The sequence below is a fragment of the Pinus tabuliformis genome, chromosome 3_1, assembly GCF_031772625.1.
Source record: "Pinus tabuliformis cultivar Carrire ecotype Pingquan chromosome 3_1, CPIR1, whole genome shotgun sequence".
In the NCBI taxonomy this organism is placed as follows: Eukaryota; Viridiplantae; Streptophyta; class Pinopsida; order Pinales; family Pinaceae; genus Pinus; species Pinus tabuliformis.
Genome location: NC_142301.1, coordinates 64,139,541 through 64,164,527, shown reverse-complemented (window position 1 = coordinate 64,164,527; position 24,987 = coordinate 64,139,541). Strand labels below are relative to the sequence as shown.

The window sequence follows — 24,987 nt, the reverse complement described above, 5'->3', positions numbered from 1 at the left end:
CGCAAGGTGTTGTACAGTGTTCATTTTGAGCTTTTCGTTAGACCCGCACTCATGAGACACTTGACAGGTGTGTTCCCCTTCAGATTTCTCAGGAGTGAGTATGCTCCCATGATGAGGCTCATCATGCTCTGATTTACCTGTGAGGGCAGATTTTCATAGGTATATTCGTATCATATTCGCCTATTGATGCATTTCACACGGGTATGGATGATGAACATCCCTGTTTTCTTCTGCCAGAACATTGAGAGGATGGTGTCTGTGATGCAGCGGAAGAGCCCGGCACAGCAGTATAGGAGCCTTTACCATTATGGTTTGATTCAGCTTGTGGTCTTACATCAGTTGGCTCAGCAGGGCATCTCATGGGAGGAGTTTATCTCTCGTGAGTTCTTTACAGCACCACCGCCACATCCTGAGGTTATTCACGAGGAGGGAGGACCATCACAGCAGCATGACATCCCCGTGACTAGACATGTCAGCTCCTCACCATTGGTCACTTATCAGAGAGGCCAAAGGGCCTTATTTGCAGCAGCTCGGCGAGTATTTTCTCCACAGCAGGTGGAAGGGGTCTCGCCTTCTTCATCAGCTCAGCGAGTGTTATCTCCACAGCAGGTGGAAGGGGCCTCAATTTCTTCAACAGCACAGGCAGCACAGAGGGGCAATCAGCCCAAGATTGATGAGGGGCCATCAAGTGTTCCAGATATAGAGCTTATTGATCTTGATGTCAGTTCTCCTAGCCTAGATTCGAAGGAGATCATTCAGCACCTTAGAGCTGAAAATGATGCATTGCAGAGGATATTAGAGGGGGCACAATGGACAATCTCATATCTAGAGCAGCGCAACAAACAGTTGGAGGATGAGCAAGCTCTTGATGAGTTGTGGAGGATTCGTAGTGACCGCAACTTGAATCGAAGAAGACCCGGTGATCTATTGCCCGCTGAACGAGAGTCCATGCTTATCCAGCTCAATGCTCACTTGGAGAGGCTGTTGGCTAAGGCCAACCAAGATAAGAAATTGTTGAGAAACATGAAGAACCATTATTGGGCGCGGATGCACGTGTGCAAGGCGAAGATGAAGATGTTCCAAAGGCGGTTGGCCAAGGCACAAAAAAGGAGAAAGAGGCCCGATCCCCTCCACATTTTGGCCGAGGCTTCCTTGAAGGAGCAAGGCACTAAATAGCTCAGCCACAGCACAAATCCCAAGAAATTTTGAGCATTTTGGGTCAATTTTGGTTTTTTCAGGCAATTTACAGGTTTTGTCCCTTTAACGGGTCTCACCCCCCGCGCGACCCTTTCTCTTGGCAACTTCATTTTGCAAAAACTCAGTATTTCCAGATTTGGCATGAAAAGTTACATATTCTCATCCATTGCCAAGAGATTTTGTGAAGTTTTGGGCCTCCGGAAAGTCAAAAAACAAGCAAAAAATGACTTTCTGCCACATTTTTGAGACACAGAAAGCAGTCTTGGGAGATTGCAATTTTGGAGGGGCAAATGACCACCAAATTCAGAAATTCCAGTTGGGTTGGAAAGTAGACTCACAGACCTTTCCAACAAGCCTACTCTTGCCCAATTTGGACACCTGGAAGTGCCCCAAAAGTTCCCTCAAAGGCGCGCGACCTATCAGACAATTTTCTCAAAATTTCACTGTACAGCTCAGAAAAACGCAGATTTGACCATGTTTGACTTTTTGGAGTGGATTGTTATCCTCCTTGATGTAAATAATGTAATTTTTTGATACTTTTACACTTATGTATCTCTTCTAGAAGATTCATTCATGAAATAGGTGAAAATTAAATGAATGAATTGGTTTCCTAGCTTATAGAGGCAAGTTGTTTTGACTGCCTAGTTTTCAGTGCTTAGTTTAGAAGTGGTTGAAACAGCACCTAGGATAGTGAGCTCGACCCCTAGAGGCAGGGAAAGATGTTAGATGATCTATATTATGTACTTTCTTGCTCATTTTCATGTTTGGACTCTTGAGGGAGAAGCTATCATTGTATTATTCACTGTATCTCTGCAATTTTTGGCTAAGGAAGACCAGGGTTTTGCAGTCCTTTTTGGGATTCTTGTGGTTACATGTATTGATGGTGTGTTTCTCTATGTACTTGTAAGTGTGTTATGTGAATCATTTCCTTTCTTTTCCTTCTGCACATTAAACAAATGAAGTGTTAAAGTAGAATTCATGACTGTCATGCTCTGCTTTTAAGTTTGTTTAATTTCAATGTTTTCTACTCTTTAAGGAGAATTCAAAGTTATTGTTTGCTCTCCTTAGCTCCTCACCTGTCTTTCTCATCCATTCACCTCAATCTAAGGCATCAATACTGTCTCCTATCTCGCCCCAAAGAACCCCCTGCAGAAACTGTGTCCAATCCCCGCACCCAAAATTGCCATCTCCTCAATTTGCCACCAAAAACCCCAAATCAACCCATTCGATCAGTTTACTAGCCTAAAATCAGTGTTACCCTATTGGTCATCTCACCAATTGAAGATCTTTACCGAGATAGACCGGAGAGAGCCCTCTCCTGCCCCATAGGGCTAGCTACGAGGCTAAGTGGTTTGATGTTGCCTTGAGGTTTACCTTTATCAGCCTGAGGTGAAATTTCAAGTGCTAACAGCAGTGAGAGAGGGGCAGAGACAGTGAAGCCAGAGGAAGATTTCCAGATCTAGTGAGTGCATTTGCAGAGAGGCAAAAGAGCCACAAATAGGTTTATGCTGGGGCAATGTAGTAGTCTCTAGAGGCATATTCAATTCTGTTAGGGAAAGACGAGTTTCAGTGCCATAAGTTGGACAAAGGTTCTGGAGGTCAGAAGAGACATTTTCCAGACAACAACAGACTTGATGACTTGAGAGAGGTTGATCCACACTAAGCACAAAAGAGACTGTGCTAGGGTGATGCAGAGCCAATGCAGAGGCAGTTTGGGCAGCTCACTTGGAGCTACAGTCAGAGCTTGGATTGGCCTTTTGGGTGACGAAGGTTCCTCACTAGATTTTTGCCAGTGTTTTCTCTACAAGATTACTAGTATTCAACATCTAGATTGTACTTAGATTATTTCACTGATGCTTAATAAGAAAACCCTTAGTTGCTGCACTAGTTTTCCCAAGTTGGGTTTTTCTGAGGACTTTTGTCCAAAAATAATTGTGTTATTTTTATGTGTGTGTTAGCATTTCTTCTAGCGTTTATTCTTCGACAATTTATTTTTCTAGATTTCAGTTGATTTATTCAGTATTTGTCATAGCAAACAACAAATACATTGTTAAACTAAATTAACAATTAGGAGAATAATTTCCAGTTGCTGCAATAGGATTCCAGCTTGGAATTTTCACATGGTATTAGAGTGCAGTTGATCAGTCAGAGAGCTCAGAAGTGAAAGAAGGAATTTCGCTACTCAATGTGGGCAGCCGAAATTCCCAAGGGCAGCGCAATCATTTTGCCAGGAGGACGAGTTACTTGTGGAGGTTCGATTTTTCTGAGTAAGGGGTAGAAAAAATTGATTTTTCCAGATCGAGTGATTCAAGAGGTAGAGGGAGAAACTCAGAATTTTTCGTTGAGAAGATCTCTAGTTGGATGTAGAAGTTTTGCAGCGGTATGCTAGAGCAGAGCCAAGGTCAGGTGGAAGGAAGAATAGCACACACAGAGGGAAAAGTTTCCTTAGGGAAATTCTAGTCTCAAGAAGTTTGATTTTCTCTTTGCAGATCAACAATTGTTGTGAGCAGATACTGTCACTCTAGAAGGGTGTGCGAATAACGGAGCAACAACTAAGAAGAAGGGAAAAGGAATTTTTCGACAATTAATTGAGATGGACATTGTTGGGCTTCATGATCAAGATAGGTTAGATGAAGCTTCCAACTACGTCATCTAGAAGGAAAATATGTCCTTCCTTCTAGATGAATATGGCTTGAAAGCCTATATTGATGCAGTGGTAGTAGTTCCCCCCAGGATGCAAATTAGCAAAAAGAGTACAATAAGGAGATGGCACAGGCGAAACGACTGATCCTATATGGAGTCCCGGATCATGTTGTTTCACATATAGCTGGAAAAGAAACTCCCAAGCATATGTGGGATTCTCTAGCCACGTTGTATCAGGATACTTCCGAGCAATGAAAGATCTACCTAGAGGAGAAGTTGAGACTCATTTGAATGCAGAAAGGGGAAGATATAGACCCATTCCTCACTAGGATTCAGGAGGTTCGGGACTAGTTGTTAGTTGTCGGGGTAGTGCCTCAACCCACAAAGCTTGTGAGAATGGCACTCAATAGTGTCTCAGAGGACTGAAAAGTCTTTGTCCAAAGCATATTGGGCAGAGACAAGCTACCAGATTGGGACATGATGTGGGCTGACTTGTGACATGAGGAATTGAGGCGATCTCTTCTAAAGAGCTCCATTAGTGGCAGCAACAACGAATAGAAGGAGGTGAAGGAGGAGGAGAATGTGGCCCTCACATCTAAGGATCTCAGTCAGGGACGGGACGAGCAGAGGAAGAAGAAGAAGGACCTGTTGAAGGTCAAGTGCTTCAGATGTATTGAGTTTGGTCACTACAGTACCCAGTGTCCTCTCAGGAAGAAGGACAAGGAGGAGACGCAGGACCAACAATAAACTTCAACAGAGATCGATAGGCTCTCCTCTAGATTGGAGGAAGAATTTGCTATGTTTGTTGATATACCTCCAGGAGTGAGGTGGGGATATTTGGTGTTGTAACCCCAGAGCACTACAGATGGGAAGAATCCTTGAGGAATCCACCTCATGGATCAATACCTTGCTATGGGGGCCCACAATATTCAGTAGTAAGATGCATCAATGACAATTGATGCAGTCAGATGCCAGAGTGATAGTTATAAAGACTAGTAGCAATCAGATGTTGGGGAGCGCAGTGCAGAGTTGGTAACAATGCAATTGGCACAATGCAGAGTCAACAACAATGCAAATTTCTTCAGCGACAGTGCAGATACTAGCAGCAGTCAGAGACTTGGGTGACAGATGCATTATACTGATCACAGTTGATTCAATATTTTGGATGCTTTTCAGTTGCAGATGTTACAGTTGCAGCAACAACAGATGAGAGGGAGTTGCAGTGTAGATGCAGTGTTGGCAACAATTCAACAGGGTCAACAACAACAAAAATGCAACATATATAAGAGTTGTGCAGTGGTTGGTGGGTAGTATGACTAGATCAGCGTGACAGGAGATGATGCAAAAACAGGGGGCGCAATAGCAATAGAACACATTTCTCGCTAAGAGGGAGTGTTGGTTTTTGTAGCATCATATGTGTTCTAGCCACAAAATTTAGTGTAGAGGCTAGAATATATGAGATCTCCAAAACCCAGAAATCGTTTTTGGAAATTCCGCCTAGAAATGACTTAATTAGATTATTAACCAGTTTTTAAATATTTCCTAAGTCTAAACTTAGGGAATATGGTTAATTAATCAGAATTAATTAAGTCAAGGTGTGAATGATCTAGAAACTCACACGGATTGACTTCAAGATGATCCTAACCATTGATTAAGTTTTAATCTTCGCTGTTGGTACTCCAACAGAGGATTATAAGAGGAGGTCGATATGGTGATGGATAAGACACTTGAGAGGTTCGATTTCATGAGTAGATCGATTTCCAGAGTAGCAACAATGAGTTGCTAGAAAGAGAGCCTAAGATCGAAGCAATGAAAGAGGGGCAGAGATAGTGAAGTCAGAGGAAGGTTTCCAGATCCGTGACTGCAGTTGCAGAGAGGTAGAAGAGCCACAGAGAGGCTGACGCTGGGGCAGTGCAGTAGCCTCTACAGGGAAAGTCGATTTGCTGAGAGGGATTGGTTTTTTGAGTTCTAGAGGTCATGAAGGAGTGCCAGAGTGTCAGAGAAGTGTCTTTCCAGTCAGTAGAAAGGAAAATGACTTCATCAGAGTCCAATTCATGCCTAGACATCCATCAAGCTACGCAGAGCAGCACATAGGCCGACGCAAAGGCTTAGAGGGCCAAAATTATGAAGGCAAGTATGTGTCGGGAGATTGCCTGTGGGGTGAAGAAAATTCCTCTCCAGATTTTTGCTAGTATTTTCTCTACAGGATTGCTAGTATTTGACACCCAGATTGTACTCAGATTATTTCACTGCTACTTAATAATAAAACCCTCAGTTGCTGTACTGGTTTTTCCAAGTTGGGTTTTTCCATGGACTTTTGTCCAAAAATAACTGCTATTTTATGTGTGTGTTTTAGCATTTCTTCTAGCGTTTATTCTTCTACAGTTTTATTTGTGTAGAAATCACTTGATTTATTCAGTATTCGCTGTAGCAAACAATAAAAAAATTGTTAAATTAAATTAACCATCAAGAGAATAATTTCCAGTTACTACAATAGGATTCTAGTTTTAGAAATTTTCACATTACTTATGCATAATATCACAAGCATGGATGTAAGGAAAAAATAATTGAAAATAAGCTAAAAAAGGTAATCTAAAAAAACTTTGGCCAAGCTTTTTGACCAAGTTTATTCAAAGTAGTAACCACCCCCAAAACATAGAGTTTGGAATATAGATTGGAAGCACAATGATGAAGAGAGCGGAAATGCAAATATAGTGGAGACAAATGGTCATGAGGCATAAATGCAATAATTAGATTAGAAGCCATGAAGATGAAAGAGAATCAAATAATTCCATAAGCAACTCTATTAATGAGAAAAAAATGGAGGAAAATAATTACTCTAAATGTGGTAAAAATTGGTTTCTAAGCCGTAAATGTGCTCTAAACACTTATATCATTACAAAATATAAATGATAATGAAATAAAGGTTCTTATTAAGAAAAAAGGCTAAATTTTTAAGAAAATAAAAAAACACTACTCTTACAAAAAAAAAACACTAAAAGTGTCATTAGTATCAATCACATGTATTATACATGATCACAATGAAGATGAATCAAAGATTTGACAGGGTTATAATCCAAAAATAAGAAGTGCAACCTTGACATGGTTATAATCCAAAAATAAGAAGTGCAACCGCCTGGAGAGTGTGTTATACCTCACTCTGAAGAATAGTGTTACTATTCGTAATTAGTCAAGATAGAAAATCCAAAATATAATTTGCAACCATTAAAAAATGACAAGGACCAAAAAATTCAAAGGGAGCATAAATGGTAAAAATATCTTAATCTTAATAGATTATGGAAGTATATATAACTTCGTGATATAATCTCACTGTACAACATTTCGTAGAGTAGTAACATTTCAATTCATAGACTAGTTTTATGGAAGTTGTAAGCAATAGAAGTTGTGATATATAGAAAAAAAATACCTAACTCATGCTAGAAGATTTCAGGTTCCATTAACATGATAAAATGTTCAAACATATAGATTATTGACAAAAATGATAAAATGTTCGAGTATATTGATCATTGACAAATATGATAAAATGTTTGGCTTTGGCACATTGGAAGATACTCAGAGTTTAGTACAGTTAAACAGTAAAAACTCCATGCATTCCATGCCAGCTTTACTTATTAGTACAGTTAAACAGGTAAAAACTCCATGCATTCCATGCCAGCTTTACTTATTTGTACCAGTTTAGTTGTGATGGATTGCTTTCTGGAAACCTCTGGAAAAGGAAGTGAGCCTTCTATGTACAATAGCTACAGTCATTGCCCCACCGAAAGTTATACGGCTATCAAGCTTGCAGCTAAGCAGGCATTTAATGCCCTATGACAGAGTCGTTAGCCCTTGCCACAGAACATTGGAACTACCCCAAGTCATTTTCTGAATGCTTCAATGCTTTGACAGAACATTGGAACTACCCCAAGTCATTTTCTGAATGCTTGAATGCTTTGACAGAACATTGGAACTACCCCACGAGCGTCATAGTTATTGAGCCCCATTTATAATTACTCTCCTCCTTCTTATTTATAGTTACGCTCCTCTCCCTCTTTGTGTATTGCGTTTTTAGCCATTCTCAGCGTCAGAATTATTGTGTATTGCATTTGTAATTGAGAAATGGCTCAGGAAGCACAAGAAATCGATCCTTGTAAGCTTCTCGGCATCAGAATTGACCAGCAGGGCAAGGTCACAAGATCGAACCGCATCCCCACTGTTCCTCCTTCCTGCACTGCTACGGGCCCCGAAACCCCGGAAGACGGCGTCCTATCAAAGGACGTAACGATCGACCCACCTACAGGGTTGACCGCTCGAATCTTTCTACCCCAACAACAGGACGCCGATTCCGTCCAGAGGCTACCCGTGGTTTTGTCCTTCCATGGCGGAGGGTTTGTAATGTACAGGCCCAGCACCATTCTTTTCCACGGCAGCTGCCATAGAGCGGCCAAAGCCTGCAATGCAATCTTTATTTCCGTCGATTACCGCCTCGCGCCCGAGGATCGGCTCCCTGCGGCCTACGAGGACGCCGTCACAGCGTTCCGCTGGCTTAGATCGCAGGCCCTAGGAACTGGAGTGCTCGATCCCTGGCTCGAGTCTCGGGCCGATTTCTCCAGGGTTTTTCTCAGCGGCGAGAGCTCGGGAGCAAATATCGCCTACAACTTGGCCCTGCGCGTTTTTGACGAAACAGTGGCATTACAGGTGCCGCCGCTGCGCATTGCTGGAGTGGTGCTCATCCAGCCTTTCTTCGGGGGAATCGAACGCACGACCTCAGAGGTGCGACTGGTCGATGACAAGATCGTCCCGTTGCCTGTCAGCGATCTGCTCTGGCGTCTGGCACTGCCTGAAGGGGCCGACAGAGACCACCCTTTCTGCAATCCCCTGACAGGGAGCAGGCCATCCCTGGAGGTGCTGCGACGTTTTCCTGCAACCATGGTGGCAGTGGAAGGATTGGATCCTCTCCTGGATCGCCAGCTGGAGTTTGTGAAAATGCTCCAGGAGGCCGGAGTCCATGTCGAGCAGCGGATGGATCCAACTGGAAGCCATGGCGTGGAGCTGTTAGACATGGCCAAAGCCGAGGCCCTCTGCCGTGACATTTCTACTTTCATGTCTTCCTCATTTGTCACTCCTTCGACTTCTTCGCTTTAGAGTATAACCTGTCCCGCAAATCTCATGCACTGCTAATTGTCTCGGTTGAATCTTTTAATTTTACTGTAATGGGTATCACTAGTAATCACTCCAAAAAGTGAATTTTACTGTTATGGCAGGGGTATTATGAGTAATTGTTCCAACATATTTTTATAGGATTGTTAAATTGAAAAAGTGCAAACATATTTTTATAGGATGGTTAAATTAAAATTACTGAATTAAATTTAGTTTGAATTTTTTAATTTTAGTATTATTAGTAATTGTTTCAAAAGGTGCAAAGAGATGTTTATAGGATTGTTTTAGGATGGTTTCATGTGGTGGAGCGCGCAACGCCCCTCCTGGCGTTCTCTTTTCGTTATTACTTGCTGGTTCCTTTGGAAGTGGAGGAATGAACACATCTTCCAGAATTCTTGTTTGCCCCTTGACTCCATCTTGATCAAAATTTCGGGCTATATGCCTCCTGTGGATTAATATCTGTCCTGGCATCATATGTTTCCTTCTCATGTGGCATTATTGTTGTATCCAGATCTTTTTATATCTTGCTTTTGTTGGATATCTCCCCTGGAGATCTTGTGGCGCTATGCGCTCAATGTTTTGATCTTTCTTAGACATCCATGCGGTTCTGATCCTATGATCCTATGACAGTATCTGATTTCTGAATATCTGTGCCTAAGGCATTTTGTCTTCTCATGTATCTAGACTTTTATATTATCTTAATATAAATCATGAAGTTTTTTCTCTCTGAAAAAAAGGATTGTTAAATTGAAATCACTGAATTGAAAAAATTGTATTTTGGTTTGAAATAATAATTGTTGTATTAGATTTGCGCTGTTCATTGTATTTGTATTAAGTTGGTAATACACAGTTAAAATAATAATTAATAATTGAAATATTCAGATCATAAAGGTTCACTGCAGTGTCCCATCTCTAAGGAGTCTCAGAGTTTGTCTATACATATCAAATAGGCCATGGTGTCATATGCACACTTTTTTCAGCAATGAGAAATGAGGTCTTCTTGTCACCTAGAAAATAAAATGTTATAATAGATTCCATTTTGCTTTTATTCTTTAGTGAGAAAAATACAACATATATTAGTTGAAAAATAATTACATAATAGCAAAATGAGAGTTATGGCACTCTAAAGTCATTATTTCAAATATCGCAGTGAATTATTTATTTCCACAATCAAAGTGTTCCACATGATAAGGGCAAATGAGAGTATTAACCGCATATGTCCATATACAGGTACAAAATAACAGGTTATTTTTTAATAAATGTTTTTTAAGGTAATTTGAGCAAATTAAGTGGTAGAAAATTGTAGTTTTGAGATTAAAAATTTGGTAACTTCCTTAATTTTATATTCATTGAAACAATTTTATAATATAATTTTATTTATCAAAATTTAATCAATTTTTTAAAAAATAATTTAACCACATTGTAAATTTTTTTATAATGTTTGAGATTAAAATTTAATAAATCTAACAATTTTAAATTCATTAAAACAATTTAATAATACAATTTTAGACACCAATTTTAAATTGGTTAAAACAATTCAATAATATAATTTTAACTATCAAAATTTATAATTCCGACCTTAACTTTTTCCATGAAAAAATATTAAAGCTAATAACCTATTCAACGAGCTATATGTAGGACTTTTTCCATGAAAAGTTATTTAAGCTAATAACCTATTCGACGAGCTATATGTTCAAGATTCATTGCTTTTACAGAAGAGGCGAATGAAAAGATAAATTTAAGTTTTGAAATCGTATTTACTCTGCATCAAGGTAATTTGACGAAATTGCGGTAGAAATCAGCACAATTGAGATTAAAAATTTGTAACTTTGGCAATTTTAAATTAATTGAAACAATTTTATAATTTAATTTTAGCTATCAAACTTTATAATTCCAATTCTGCATTATTTTTTTCTTCGAAAAGCTATTACACTAATAACTTATTCAACAAGTTATATAAAACATATTCTTTGCAGATCAAGTTTCACTGCTTTCATAGAGGAGGTGAATGAAAGGATCAAATTCAGGTTTTGAAATCCCTTGTAACTGGTGGATAAATGTGAGCCATGGAATATAACAGATTTAACTGCATGAAAAATGGTATTGAGCAAGCATTGTGACAGCGTTGATATCCAATGGCTTTTTACTGCTGCTTTCGTGTCAAAGAAGGTGGCGGGTTTGTTAAAAAGCGATGTTTGAATTAATAAAAACATCCACTGGTCAGCGCTACGACAGAGAGTCTAAACCAGGAGAGTCTGGCTCTGCAGAATGCTCTACATTGTCCATGTACATCACACATTATATAGCAATCATGGATTTAGGGAAGTTAAAACCATACCCTAGGAAATAGAAACTAATTCCTATCATGTGGTACCGTGAACCAATTCACTATTCTAACAGATTCTCTAATATCTCTAACGCTCCCCCTTAATGGAGAAGGGGTTCACAAATATGCCTAACATCTCCCTAAACATTTCAAACTTAATTTTGCCAAGAGGCTTAGTGAAAATGTCTGCAACATTATCACATGTATTACAATATACGAGATGGATTTCTTTTGATTGCACTTTCTCGCTGACAAATTGGAATTGTGTATCAATGTGTTTAGTGTTCTTGTGAAACATCATATTATTAGCAAGTTTGATTGAACTCTGATTGTCGCATCTGATTGTTGTTGCATTTTTTTGTTCTTCCCCAACATCCTGGAGAAGTCTTCGCAACCAAACTGCCTCACATGTGTAGAATTCCTGCAGAAACTCCGATAGATCTAGAATTCTAGTTAAATTAAACACAAGTAATTTGTTGATATTCAAGAGAGGAGAGAAAGAATTTGCTCCATAAAATCAATGTATTAAATTAATGAACAATAGTAATACATGAGCAACCAAACCTCTAATCCCAAAGGGAGGTGGTTATATAGAAATTGCCGAATCTAGAAAACTAGTAAAAAACTAGAAAAGGCTAAGAAAAGCTAAAGGGAGGCCTAAAATAGCAACAATGACTCAAGACAACCTATGCCAACTATCAGCCACGAGGAAAGCATGAGGAGGGGCGCATTTCCCAAGGAAGGCAACTTTAAAACATGCTAAAATGGTCCGGGGGACCAAATCCCTTGATTTACACGGGAATCTTCATGTGGGGCGCCAATCCTCAAATAACTCAAGTGGATGAGGTGTGGTTAGGTGTGAACATGCACTTAGATGTCTAAATGGTTTAGGAAAGTGGTTGGACCAATATTTCCATAATATTAAGCCTTTAAAAGCAAAATACAAGGGAAAGTTGGTCCACCGAGCTAGTTTACCAAAAACCAAGTGCTAACATGATTTTTAGTGCATGTGGCTAAGTCAAGGATACTTAGGCTAAAAAATAAATGTAGATGTTAGGATTATATTCTAACACCCCCCCTCATCTTAACTCACTTATCTAAACTGAGTCTCGGCCAAGATGCCATGTTAGGTACTCAAGTACAATAAATAAAAGATCCTCATAAAATGAAGAAAGAGGGAAAACCTTGTGGGAAAAACCTCCACTGGTCAGCTCTACGATAGAGAGTCTGAACCAGGAGAGTCTGGCTCTGCAGAACGCTCTACATTGTCCATGTACATCACACATTATATAGAAATCATGGATTTAGGGAAGTTAGAACCATACCCTAGGAAATAGAAACTAATTCCTATCCTGAGGTACCATGAACCAATTCACTATTCTAAGATATTCTCCATTATCTCTAATAGGCTTTTGTGGGAGTGGATTTGAATTCAACACGCTAACATAGTTGCTTTCATTTTCCTTCTTTTCTTCCGGATTCAGTGACTTGCAATTTATGGATTATATAGTAAGGTTTTTCGTTCTTTAATTGATTCACTCAGTGTTCATTGTATTGATTTTCATTTATGGTTTGTTATCCAAATAGATTCCATCATTGATCCTACACTTCTGGTATTTTTCCCAATGTTGTTAACCTAGCAGCAGCTAATCCTCTTTGGCAGCAATTTACATACAGCGGAAAAAAAGCGTCACTGCCAGGCCCATCAATACTGTTTCTATTTGTGAAATTGTTGTGGATATTCCATTGGACAGTTCGTCACAACAAATTTCCAAAATCTATATTGTGTAGGTTTTTTTTCCTTAAACTTATGGATTTATTAAGTTATTGTTTCATGCATGCAATATGTAAAAGGCGAAGTTACTTTGGAGAGAAAATGCAAGGAGGTATTTGGGCTCTGCGCTGAGCTTCTGGCGGGTATCATATTTGAACTTGCTACCTTCCATATGGCATCTGCAGAGGGGACCTTCCTCACTCCCCCTCTGGATGTTGAAGTTGCCTTCCATTCTATGGTGACCTCCCTCCTGAAGTGTCCTCGCCCTGCAGCATCCGTGCCCACCAAATTTGTCAAGAAGAACACAGAGGTCATGAAAGTCTCCTTATCGGATAGTGCTAGGTGGACTTCTTTGGTGTATTCTGAAAGGGCTCTTATTGGGAAATTTACTGGTATGTGGCCTTCTCCCAAATCTATGGAGACTTGGATAAAGAAAACCTGGGCTCCTATGATGACAGGTGAAATTTCTCTCTCTGTTGTTGGTAATGGATTTTTTATCTTTCTATTTGAAGTCCAACATGATAAGGAGGCCATCTTTCGCAATGGACCATATTTCTTTGGCTCCAAAGGGATGTATATTAATAAATGGACTCTGGATTTCAATCCCGATGAGGACATTTCCACTACCATTCCTGTCTGGTTCAATCTCCCTCGTCTTCCCATCTCTTGCTGGAGGGATGATTGCGTTCGGGCTATATGCAATGGTGTTGGGAAATACTTAGACAAGATTGAACCAAAAGGCTCCCAGTTTCTCTGTGCTAAAATTTGTGTGGAAGTAGACTTGGAGAAAGGACTCCCAGTTGAAATCAATCTAAATTTGGGAGAATGGAAGCACAAATAGGTATTAAACTACAAACAAATACCATTCAAATGCAGGCACTGTCATGACTACGGTCACTTTGCCAGAGATTGCACTAAAAGTGTAAGCGAAAAAAGTTTGGAAGCTCAGGAAGTTCAGAAGGAGTAGTGGAAACAGCCCAAGAAAGCTCTAAAAGGAAAAGGAGCCTCGTTAAAAGCTCAAAACCTGCCAATCCCCAACATGGTTCCTTCCTCTTCAAACCCGTTCAAACTTCTAAGTGATGGGGAAATGGAAACGGAAGTGACTCCCCAGACTATCGTGGTCGAGCCTCAGGAAAGAGAAGAAGGAGAAGTAGCAGAAAATAGTCTGAAAGAGGTAGGAGGTGAAGTTTCCCCTCCAAAGTCAGCCCATATCCCTGAAGCTCCTCCAAGTAGTTTGCACAAAGGTCTGGATCGGGTGGTAACACGAAACTTATCCCAAACTCTAATCTGGGCTGATGAGTGTAGCAACCAGGAAATTGACTCCAACAAGAAAGCTGGAAGACCAAACAAAAGGACTCAGAGAGAAAGGGAAGCATAAATAAATAAGAAGTTGGGGAATCAAACAGTCATTTCAAATTTGCTGAAAGGGAAAAAATCGAACAAGGATGGTATGGATGGTGGTCGCTCTTCCCCCACCCTTAAATAATGAAAGTTATATCTTGGAACATAAGGGGACTAGGAACCCGTGCAAAAATCCTAGTAGCCAAGGATTTAATTAGACAAGAATCTCCTACAATAGTATTTTTTCAGGAAACCAAGTTAGAAGAAGCGAAAACTTTGAAAGTCGCAGGAAAATTTTGGAGATACAGTGTGGGGTCATCACAACCTTCAAGGGGAGCTTTAGGAGGATTAGGAATATTTTGGTTGAACAACAAATTTACCCTAATAGAGGAAATGAAGACAAAATCATGGATAATAGCTCCTTTGGAAGAAAAGGAGACATGGAATAGAATCCCCTTCATAAACATCTATGGCCCAGTTCTTCACAACGACAAGGCAACCTTTTGGGCCTCTTTAGAGGGTTTAAAGGAAAGAAACCTCCATATTAATAGTGTAATGGGAGGGGACTTTAATACGGTCCTGAATGCTTCAGAGAAAAGAGGTGGATCTTCAATCAGGGATTACTTCCGAGATAGAATGGAGGAAATATTGGTTCGCTGGGATCTAATTGATATCAAACCCAAGTCTAGGAATTACACTTGGTCGAACAGAAGGGTCAGTGATCATTTCATTGCTGCTTGTTTAGATAGGTTCTTGTTGCACAACAATTGGCTCCTTAATGGCCTAGACTTCTCCTCATCTATAGAATCTCTTGGAGACTCAAATCATCGCCCCATTATGAACTCCATGGAAAGGTAGAAAACCTTGGGCCGCTGCCATTTAAATTTAATGTAGATTGGGGCGTAGATGAAAAAGTTGGGAATCTAATAAAGCAATATTGGACTTGGTAATATAAGGCTCCCGCAACTTTGTTTCGGAATCCAAGCTAAAAAATGTCAAGACGGATATAAGGAAATGCCTCAAAGAAAACTATCAGCCCCCAGGGAAAAAAATGAAAGAAAAAGTCCAAGAATTAGAAGAGCACTATAATATGATGGAGAAAGGTCACATTGAAGAGTCACATATTCAAAAAGAAAAATACCTCTACTCTTAGATTTTCAATCTAAGTAGGCAGGAGGAAAATCTGTGGAGGCTAAAGTCTCGTAGTCTATGGTTGAAAGCTAGAGACTCAAATACTTCTTACTTCCACAAACAAGTAATGGCCTATGAGACCAGGAATTTGTATCAAGTAAATAAAGGTGGCAGGTGGGCAGACAATCAACACCTCATTAGAAATTAAACAGAAGGCATTCAATCATTTCAATTCTCTCCTCAATTCGGTGTGCGCCCCTTCGGTTGGGGCCTTTGAATTCCTTCGGGCCCTTCCCCAGGTTGTCTCTCTTCTCTGTAATGTGTCTCTTTCTGGTGTTATTATAGAAGAAGTACACAATGCTATTTGGCATTTGGAACCTGAGAAGGCTCCAGGACCAAATGATTTTCTATATTTTATCGTTTATTTTGGAATGTTATTAAAAAATATCTAATTAGAATGTTGAACTACACTAGGGTTAAAAAGAAGTTGGGGGTAGCACCAATTTTGCCTTTCTTGCTCTGATTCCAAAAGAAGCCAATCCTACCACCTTCTCCAGATTTCGTCCTATCTCTCTCTACAACTCCTCCTATAAAATCTTGATGAAAATCATTGCCAACAAGATTAAACCCTTACTTCCCTCCATTATTTCTAAGAACAAGGGTGGGTTTATGCAACATCGAAATATTCTGGATAATATCATCCTGGTACAGGAAGCTATGCACTCAAGTAATGAAGAGGGAGAAGCTGGAATGGTTATCAAATTGGACATGGAAAATGCATTTGATCGGGTAAACCACTCCTTCCTCTTCCTTGTCATGGAGAAATTAGGATTTAATATTGATTTTATCTCTTGGATCAAAGCTTGTATTGGATCTCCTTGGATTTCTCCTCTTATCAACGGGCGCCCTGGGCCCTTCTTTGCTGCTTCAAGTGGGTTGCGTCAAGGATGTCCCCTTCCCCCCCTACTTTATATAATCATGGTTGAATCTCTAATTTGCAACCTTGAGGTTGGGCCAGTTGTATGGATCCCTTCCAGGGCTCAGTATTGCAAGAAATGTCAGAGGAATCAATCACTCCTAGTTTGCAGACAATACCTTCCTAAATGGTGGATCCTTTGTAGTGATTGCATCAAGATTCAAAAAAATCTTAGATGGGTTCCTTCTTCACTCTAGGGGTATGATAAACAATTTGAAATGTTAGTTAATTGGTTGGAATTGTCAAGGGGACTCGCTGAATGCAATTGGCCAGTTTCTTGGAATTCTGGTGGATCTCCACTGCTCTTCATTTAAATATCTTGGGATTCCAATCTCCCTAAAACAATCACCTACAAAAGAATGGGGGAATGTTCTTCAAAAAATTAGGAACATAGTGTAGTCTTGGGGTGTTAGATGGCTCAACCTGGCAGGGGCGGGTTACTCTCATTAAATTGGTGCTTTCCTCCCTTCCAATTTATTTGGGAGTGGGCCTCTTAACACCAAGCTACATCAATCAACAAATAAGAAAGCTTATCAGGAAATTCTTATGGCAGGGAGGAAAGGGTAACGAGCATAAATTCCATCTGGTAAATTGGAATTTGGTCAAACAACCTAAGAAATTGGGAGGACTGGCAATAAAGGATCTTGAACTAATGAACCTGGCATTGGGGGGAAAACTGGTCTGGAGGCTCCTTTTGAACTCTGATGAGTGGTGGAAAAAAGCCTTTATCAAAAAATATTTCCATAAAAACCATCTCACTAGACCAGAGGATGAATCTTGGGAAAAGAAAGGATAAAAAATATGGAGATTATGCAAAGCCTCGTCCCCTCTCATCCTGAATCACCTTGGCTAGTATCCTGGAAATGGGAAACACATTCAAATTGGAACTGACTGTGCGAAAGATATAGACCCATCTCTCCCTGGATGGCTAGTTGATCATGTGATTTCTCATCTAGCGAACATCTCTTCTTGGGACGACCACGACATGTGGAGTGGGTGGTGCTCTCTGGAATTACCTGATCATCTCCAATTTCAGTGGAATCTTCTGATCGAAAGCCTCTATGGGTTTTCTCCTATAATCATGAGTAAACTGGACAGACATGTTTGGTTGGGTGGGAAATAAAAAAAGTATTGCATCAAGGATGGCTATGCCCTTTTATCCAATCATGCACCCTCCCTTCATCCCTCCTCTCTGTGGGTCAAAATATGGAATGGTGATGTTCTTCCTAAGATAAACATTTTTTGTTGGGAGTTGGTCCATGAGAAAATTTTGACAGCTGAGAATTTAAAAAAGAGGAAAATTAGTGGTCCATCCTGGTGCGTTTTGTGTGGCAAAGCAGAGGAATCAATTAAGCATTTGTTTTGTTCCTGCCCCTTCTCGTTGGAAGTTTGGAACTATGCTCTTGCTCCAATGGCCCTTGTCCCCCAAATTGTGGATGACTGGAGCGACATGTTTATTCATTGGGGAAATAAAATGTCTTTCTCTCCAAATCATTTGCTCCGACGATGTTGGATGGCATTCCCTAAATACATGTGTTGCTTGATATGGTTGTGTTGTAATCTGGCTATCTTTCAAAATCAACATCAAAGTTTGGAAATAGTTGCAATTAAAGGTGTGACGCTACTTTTCAAGGTCATCTCTTCTTGGGGATTCGATGACTCGGAATTGAAAGATTTGTCTAGTTCTGAAAAAAGTTGTCTCAGGCTCGCTCCATCCAACCTAAAGTCTGCCTGTTTAAGATGCAATAAAAACCTGATTTTTTGTATTAGATTGAAAGGAGATGATTTCACTGAATGACAAAGGGAAGTTGGGAACATCCAATTGTATTTTGATGGTGCGTCGAAAGGTAACCTCGAGGAGGCTAGAGTGGGAGGGGTAATAATCAACCTCAAAGAAAAAATAGAAGTAAAATATGCATGGGGACTGGGGGTCACATCCAACAACCAGGCGGAGGCTCTAGCACTCTGGCAAGGAGTTAAAATATGCTTAGATAATGGTGTCAAAACTTTGAATATAGTGGGCGTCTCCAAGCTAATCATTCAAAAATGTAATAGGCTTCTCAGGAATGTCACTCAGCTAGAAGAAGAAACTTCCTCAATCATGGTAAGAATAATATATCTATTAATTTTTTTTGATAAAGTTACAATGTTCCACGTGCTGCGAGCCAACAACCAGCTGGCAAACATTCAGGAAAATGTGGGGGTTATATTAGGACTTGGTAGAATATGCATAAATCTCCACACTTCATTATGTCCCATTCCCTGATCAAAGGCTTTAGGAGGACGTTGTATGTTGGGGGTACACGCTGTTAGAGCATTAAGGAAGAAGTTATTAGAGGCCAGATCCACTAGGCGTTTCTGCGCGGAGGTAATTAAGATGGATGGCTCCTCGAGGCATGTTCGTAGTGTCTTGGATATAGGGTCGGTAGGTGGTGAATTAATTCACAACTGTGGTATCGTCGGACAACAAGTCATGTGCGACGACAGGTGTGTGATGAGGCATCGAACTCTCGCCGGAATCTGCAATATAATAGTTTCAATTGGGGATGATGGAACCAGTTTTGCTCGATTCTGGTTTCAGACGGTGGAAAATATGGATGACATAGGAATTGATAAGGCCTTGCACTGTTTTTCATTTATGAAAGACACGAAAGGGAGGAATGTCAGGATGGATCAAGTCATTATATACCTCAACTGGCTCTGGTCAGTTAATCACAAGATATTGATAGTGCAAAAGCGTCTGGATGCAAAAACATCATCAACAAGGAATGGCAGTGGGGGTGGTTCTAGTCTTGGAAGCTCGGGGTTTGGCCATGGTGTGGGGCATGTCGGTGTTGAGAGCTTGGTTGAGGGCTACTGCAAGCAAGTGATAAAGGAAATAGTTAAAGAACTAAATGAAAACATGGCAGTAATTTACGCCCAATTGTTTGGGTTGGGCAAAGATTAGGAGCTTATGCAAAAAACAATGGAAGGTCTGTGTGTGGATGTTCTGAACGTCCAGAAAAAAGGTCGACAACATAGAAATTGAGGTGGATACAACCACGATGGGAGTTTTAAAGGAGGTGTTTGGGGTTGGGAATTCATCGATCACCAATGATGATCATGTCGAGGAGGTCACTGTGAGGGTTATGGTAGAAGAAGAAGATGGTGTTGATGTCGCTGCTGCGAGGGCCCAGAAAGAAGAAGAGATCGAACTGGAGGACTTGAACATGTCTATGGGCGAGCCTACAGGTGATGACGCGGAGACTAGAAGTAGCTGATAGTATCTATTTTATTTACATATATGCAATATCGTTGTATACTCTATACTCAATGTAATGAAAGAAAAGATGCAGATAGAACAAGTCTATTTTTTTAAGGGACCTGGCCCGTTTCCAGTTAGTTTAATGAAAATTCTATCCATTTCTTTAAAAAAAATAGTGCTTCCATTTGTAGGAGGTGCTATTGAAATGGTGCAAAAGCCAACTAAATTCTGGGAAAAACAAGCTAAGGATGCAAGAGGTGTTGGATTGGTAGGAAACCTCATGCTTGGTAAATTCGTTGTGTTTGTTTGTGATTCTGAGCTCTCCCAAAAGATATTTTCCAATGTTTCAAATGGTAGGACATCTATTTATCAAAAACCTCTTTGGAGAGAACAATCTTAATATCTATATGTTCGGTGAAGAGCACATGGATGACAGGTGGTGGATCACTCCCAACTTCACTCTCAAGGCTTTGGGATTATATGTTGCAATACATGAGAATATCGTTCGCAAGCATATCATAAAATGGTTGGATATTGCCTTCGATAAACCAATAGCGTTGTGCCTTCTTTGCAGGGACATGAATTTGGAGATCTTGCAGAATGTTTCCATGTGTTCATACTTGAGTAAACAAGCCAGAGAACAATCTAACAAAGATTTCAATCTTTTCAATACCAGCCTTGTGACATTGGCAATCGATTTTATAGGATTTTCATTCTATAAAGCTAGCCATGCGGTGTCTCATCTGGCAAAGACTCTAGAAGGCTGTGCTCATGAGAGAAAGAAGATGTTTGTTTCCCAAGATGCATCTACATCTTCTTTGTTGTAGACTATAACATTATTGGAATCAAACCCAGAAATGCCAAAGAAAGTAAGAGAAGAATAGTGAAAAATCAACCCCTATTTTAATGCGCCCATTTCTGTAACCAGATGTCATGGGTAGTGATGCCTCTATTTCTCCAACCACATGTCACCGGTAACAAAAAAATTAGTTATAAAAATGTGAGGTCATATGGTTCACATATGTCACGTCTAGATGAAAAAAGTAGACTAAAATGTGAGGTGAACAGATTCAAAAGAAAAAATTATCGACATAATTATGATTTATTCTCATTTTTTTTTAAAGAATTATGAGCCCCTGATAAGAAACATACTTCAACACTAAAAACTCAACCAATTGAACTCAATTTCAATATTTTTTTTTTAAATTGTGACCTCCTGATAAGAAAAGTACTTCAACAATAAAAACTCATTTAGATCTATTACAAAAGTACTTTGTAATTGAATTTTGAATTAGATCTATTACAAAAGTTTGGAAAATATGATTAAAATTTTCAACATAATTTTATGAAATAAATCAAGTAACTCATTAACAATACAACATTTTCTAGTTCCATGAAACTATATAAAAAGTCAACATCTAGTTTATCTTGAAAATTATAAGTCTAAATATAAATATGGAGGGAGTAGTCTCACGAGGCAATTTTATGGTCACCTTGATGTTTGGATTTATCTTTATCTAACGCTTATTCTCTGATTCTCTGTGGCGAGTGCAACTAGTCCTGGTTTTTGACAGGGTATATTATGCATTCACTGCTACAACTTGTATTTGATACATATTTTTAAAAATTACATGTCAACAAAGACTGATTATAAAATATTCAATGTTGGGTTGTGTTATATTCTTTCCACGACTAGACCACGTAGTTAACCGGGGGTTGGGGGAGAGGGGGAAGTTCACAAGGGGTTTGAGGGGTACCTGTAACCCCACTCTATGGGGTTTAGGGCAGTGCCCCAGAAAATTTTGGTTTTGGACCCTAAGTTAGGTTGGGCAGACCCACCTATGGTTTTGTGCATGATTTTCGCACATGGTTTTGGACACAATGGTTTTCGGTCCATGGTTTTGTACGCGATGGTTTTCGGTCCATGATATTGGATGCTTTGGCATGTATAAATATGTATTGTAACATTGAAAGGAACATAATGAAAAATCATGCTGGTAGTCCCGGTTTTGGGATCCAGGGGAAAATCTTTGTGTAGATGTGTTTTATGTGTTATGCTCTCGCATTGTTTATTTTATGTGTTTTAGAATTCATATGAAGGTAATTTATGTACGGGGTTGAAACCTACATTTGGTATCAGAGCTATTTTGGCTTCAAGGGGACGCCTTTGTTGCTGAGGGGTTTTGCTCGGGCCTGTGGTAGACCCTATTTAGTGGGAGATCTGCAAGATCGATTTTGTTGGTGAAAGAAGATGGCGAGCAGTGGAAAAATAGAGATCGAGAAATTTAATGGTCAAAGTTTTGAGTTGTGGAAACTCAAGATGGAGGATCTATTGGTGGATAAAGATCAGTGGATCGTGGTAGGTCCGAGTACTAAACTAACGAGAGTGTTTGATGAATAATGGAAGAAGTTGGATCGGAAGGAAAAGAGCACAATACGATTGTGTGTCTCAAATTCAGTATTGCTGAATGTATCAGGGGAAGCTATGGTGAAGGCTTTGTGGGACAAGTTAGGGACTTTGTACCAATCTAAGTCTCTGGTGAATAAATTGTTCCTGCGGAAAAAGCTGTATAACCTGAGGATGAAAGATGGAGACTCGGTGATAGAGCATCTAAACGCATTTAATACTGTGGTAAGTCAGTTAGCATCTGTTGATATTAAAATTTCAGATGAAGATAAGTGCATCAATTTGTTGTGTTCTCTACCAGATTCGTGGGATAGTCTGGTTATTGCAATAGGTAACAATGCAACTGCCTTGCAGTTTGATGAAATAGTCTCATCCTTGCTAACGGAGGAGATGAGACGGAAAAATATGGAGAGCCAAAATGGTGATTCCTTGTCTGTACGAGGACAGCCCCAGAACAGAAACAAAAATAAGTCATCGAGTGGGAGATCTAAATCTAGAGGGAGATCTAAATCTCCAGGAAAATTTGTAAAGGTGGTGTGCTGGAAATGCGGAAAGGAAGGGCACTACAAAAGGGACTGTAAATCTAAAGCTCCTGATAAAGGAAAGGGATCTGATGATGCTCCTTCTACAGAGGCGAAAACCACCTCAGATGAAGGTGGGGATGTGTACTTGGCTTCTTCCAGTACACATGTAGATCATGAGGCATGGTTGATTGACTCGGGTGCATCCTTTCACTTCACTCCCCATAGAGAGTGGTTTTACGAGTATGAGAAATACGATGGTGGTGATGTCTTCTTAGGAGATGATAGGAAGGATAGAATCGTTGGTCACGAAAAAGTAAAGTTGAAGTTCCAAGGTGGAAGGGTTAGAACACTTCCGGATGTTCTGCATATTCCTGCATTGGCCAGAAATCTGATTTATGTAAGCAAGTTGGATGATGCAGATGTAAAAACAGTTTTTGAGAAGGACACCTGCAAGATGGTTCGAGGAGCACTGGTATTGATGCAAGGAGTTCGGATTGGAACTTTGTACAAGCTGCAAGGTAGCACGGTTGTTGATGGGTACAACAGTTCTGTGGTTCATGAAAGTGGAGCAAAAACTCTAGTGGTCTCTGGAGAGAAAACCATGCTGTGGCATCAAAGGCTTGGACATATTGGAGAGAAGGGCCTTCGAATACTTCATGGTAAAGCTATGGTAGAAGGTATGTGTAATAGCTCTCTGGATTTTGATTTCTGTGAAAATTGTGTATACAGGAAGCAGAATTGGGTGAGTTTCCCCTCTGGTGGTAAGAGGGCGAAACATATATTAGAGCTTGTGCACAGTGATGTGTTTGGACCTGTGAAGGTTCCATCACTGGGTAAGTCTGTGTACTATGTATCATTTATAGATGACTTCTCAAGGAATACATGGATATATTTCCTTAATAAGAAATCTAAAGTCTTTGACAGGTTTAAAGAATTTAAGGCTCTCATGGAAAATCAAACAGAGAAGAAGATAAAGGTGCTGAGGACAAATAATGGTGGAGAGTTTTGCAACAAGGAATTTGAAGAATTCTGTAAGAAGTGTGGTATATCACGGTAGAAGACTACTTCATATACACCTCAGCAAAATGGAGTTGCAGAAAGAATGAACAAGACGTTGATGGAAAGGGCAAGAAGCATGTTCAGTGGTGCTGGGTTAGGACAAGAATTCTGGGCAGAGGCGGTGGATACTGCATGTTACCTCGTCAACAGATCACCTTCATCAGTGTTGGAGGATAAGACTCCACAAGAGGTATGAACTGGTAATAAACCCTCTCTTTCACATCTGAGGGTATTTTGATGTGATGCATATGTACATGTTCCAAAGGAGAAAAGAACCAAGTTGTATAGTAAATCTGAAAAATGCATCTTTATTGGGTATAAGGATGGTTTAAAGGGTTATAAGCTTTGGAACCCAGTAACAAGGAAGGTTGTGTACAACTGAGATGTGGTGTTCAGAGAGGTGAAAGATGTTATTAAACATGAAGTCCAACCAAAGGAACCTGAGAAGATAAAATTTGAACTAAAGGAGGAAGAATTAGACTCTACAACAGAGGAGGAATCAGAAGATGAAGAGCCACAAACTCCGGGTGTGAGAAGATCATTTTGAGAAAGAAGACAGCCAGAAAGGTATAGTCCATCTGCTTTTTGTTCAAATTTTGCTTTGTCTGTTACTGATGATGATCCTAGAACTATGAAGGAAGTAGTGGATTCAGAGAATGGAAAACTTTGGAAAGAGGCCATGGTTGATGAAATGGAATCTTTGCACAAAAATGAGGCTTGGGATCTGGTGGAGTTTCCGACTGGAAGGAAACCCATTGGCAGCAAATGGGTGTTCAAAAAGAAGACAAATGCAGAAGGAAAAGTGGAGAAATACAAAGCTCGGTTGGTAGCAAAAGGTTATTCCCAGGTGTCGAGAATTGTTCTTGGTGATATTTTTTCTCTTGTTGCCAAGGTAACTTCTTTTAGATTACTTTTATCTGTTGCTGCTGCTTTTGATTTGAGGTAGAATACATGGATGTGAAGACAACATTTCTTCACAGGGATCTGGAAGAGGAGATCTACATGAAGCAACTTGAAGGTTTTGCGGTGAAGGGTAAGAAAGAACTGGTATGCAAGTTAAAGAAGTCTCTGTATGGGTTAAAACAGTCACCAAGGATGTGGTATCAAAAATTTGATACATTTATATGGGGACTTGGCTTCACCAAAAGCAAATCAGATCATTGTGTGTATTTTAAATTAATTGGTGACCGTGTTATTTTTCTGGT

The 24,987-nt window shown here is 39.8% G+C and overlaps 1 protein-coding gene and 1 pseudogene across 1 annotated transcript; both read left to right on the top strand.

Moving 5' to 3' along the window:
- Positions 1–7,680: 7,680 nt before the first annotated feature.
- Positions 7,681–9,098, top strand: LOC149185794 (putative carboxylesterase 8). Its single transcript, XM_089410803.1, has one exon. The coding sequence runs from the start codon at positions 7,960–7,962 to the stop codon at positions 8,983–8,985; it is 1,026 nt and encodes a 341-aa protein (XP_089266929.1). The 5' UTR covers positions 7,681–7,959; the 3' UTR covers positions 8,986–9,098.
- Positions 9,099–11,097: 1,999 nt separating this feature from the next.
- Positions 11,098–20,733, top strand: LOC149185793 (cytochrome P450 710A1-like; annotated as a pseudogene).
- Positions 20,734–24,987: the final 4,254 nt, after the last annotated feature.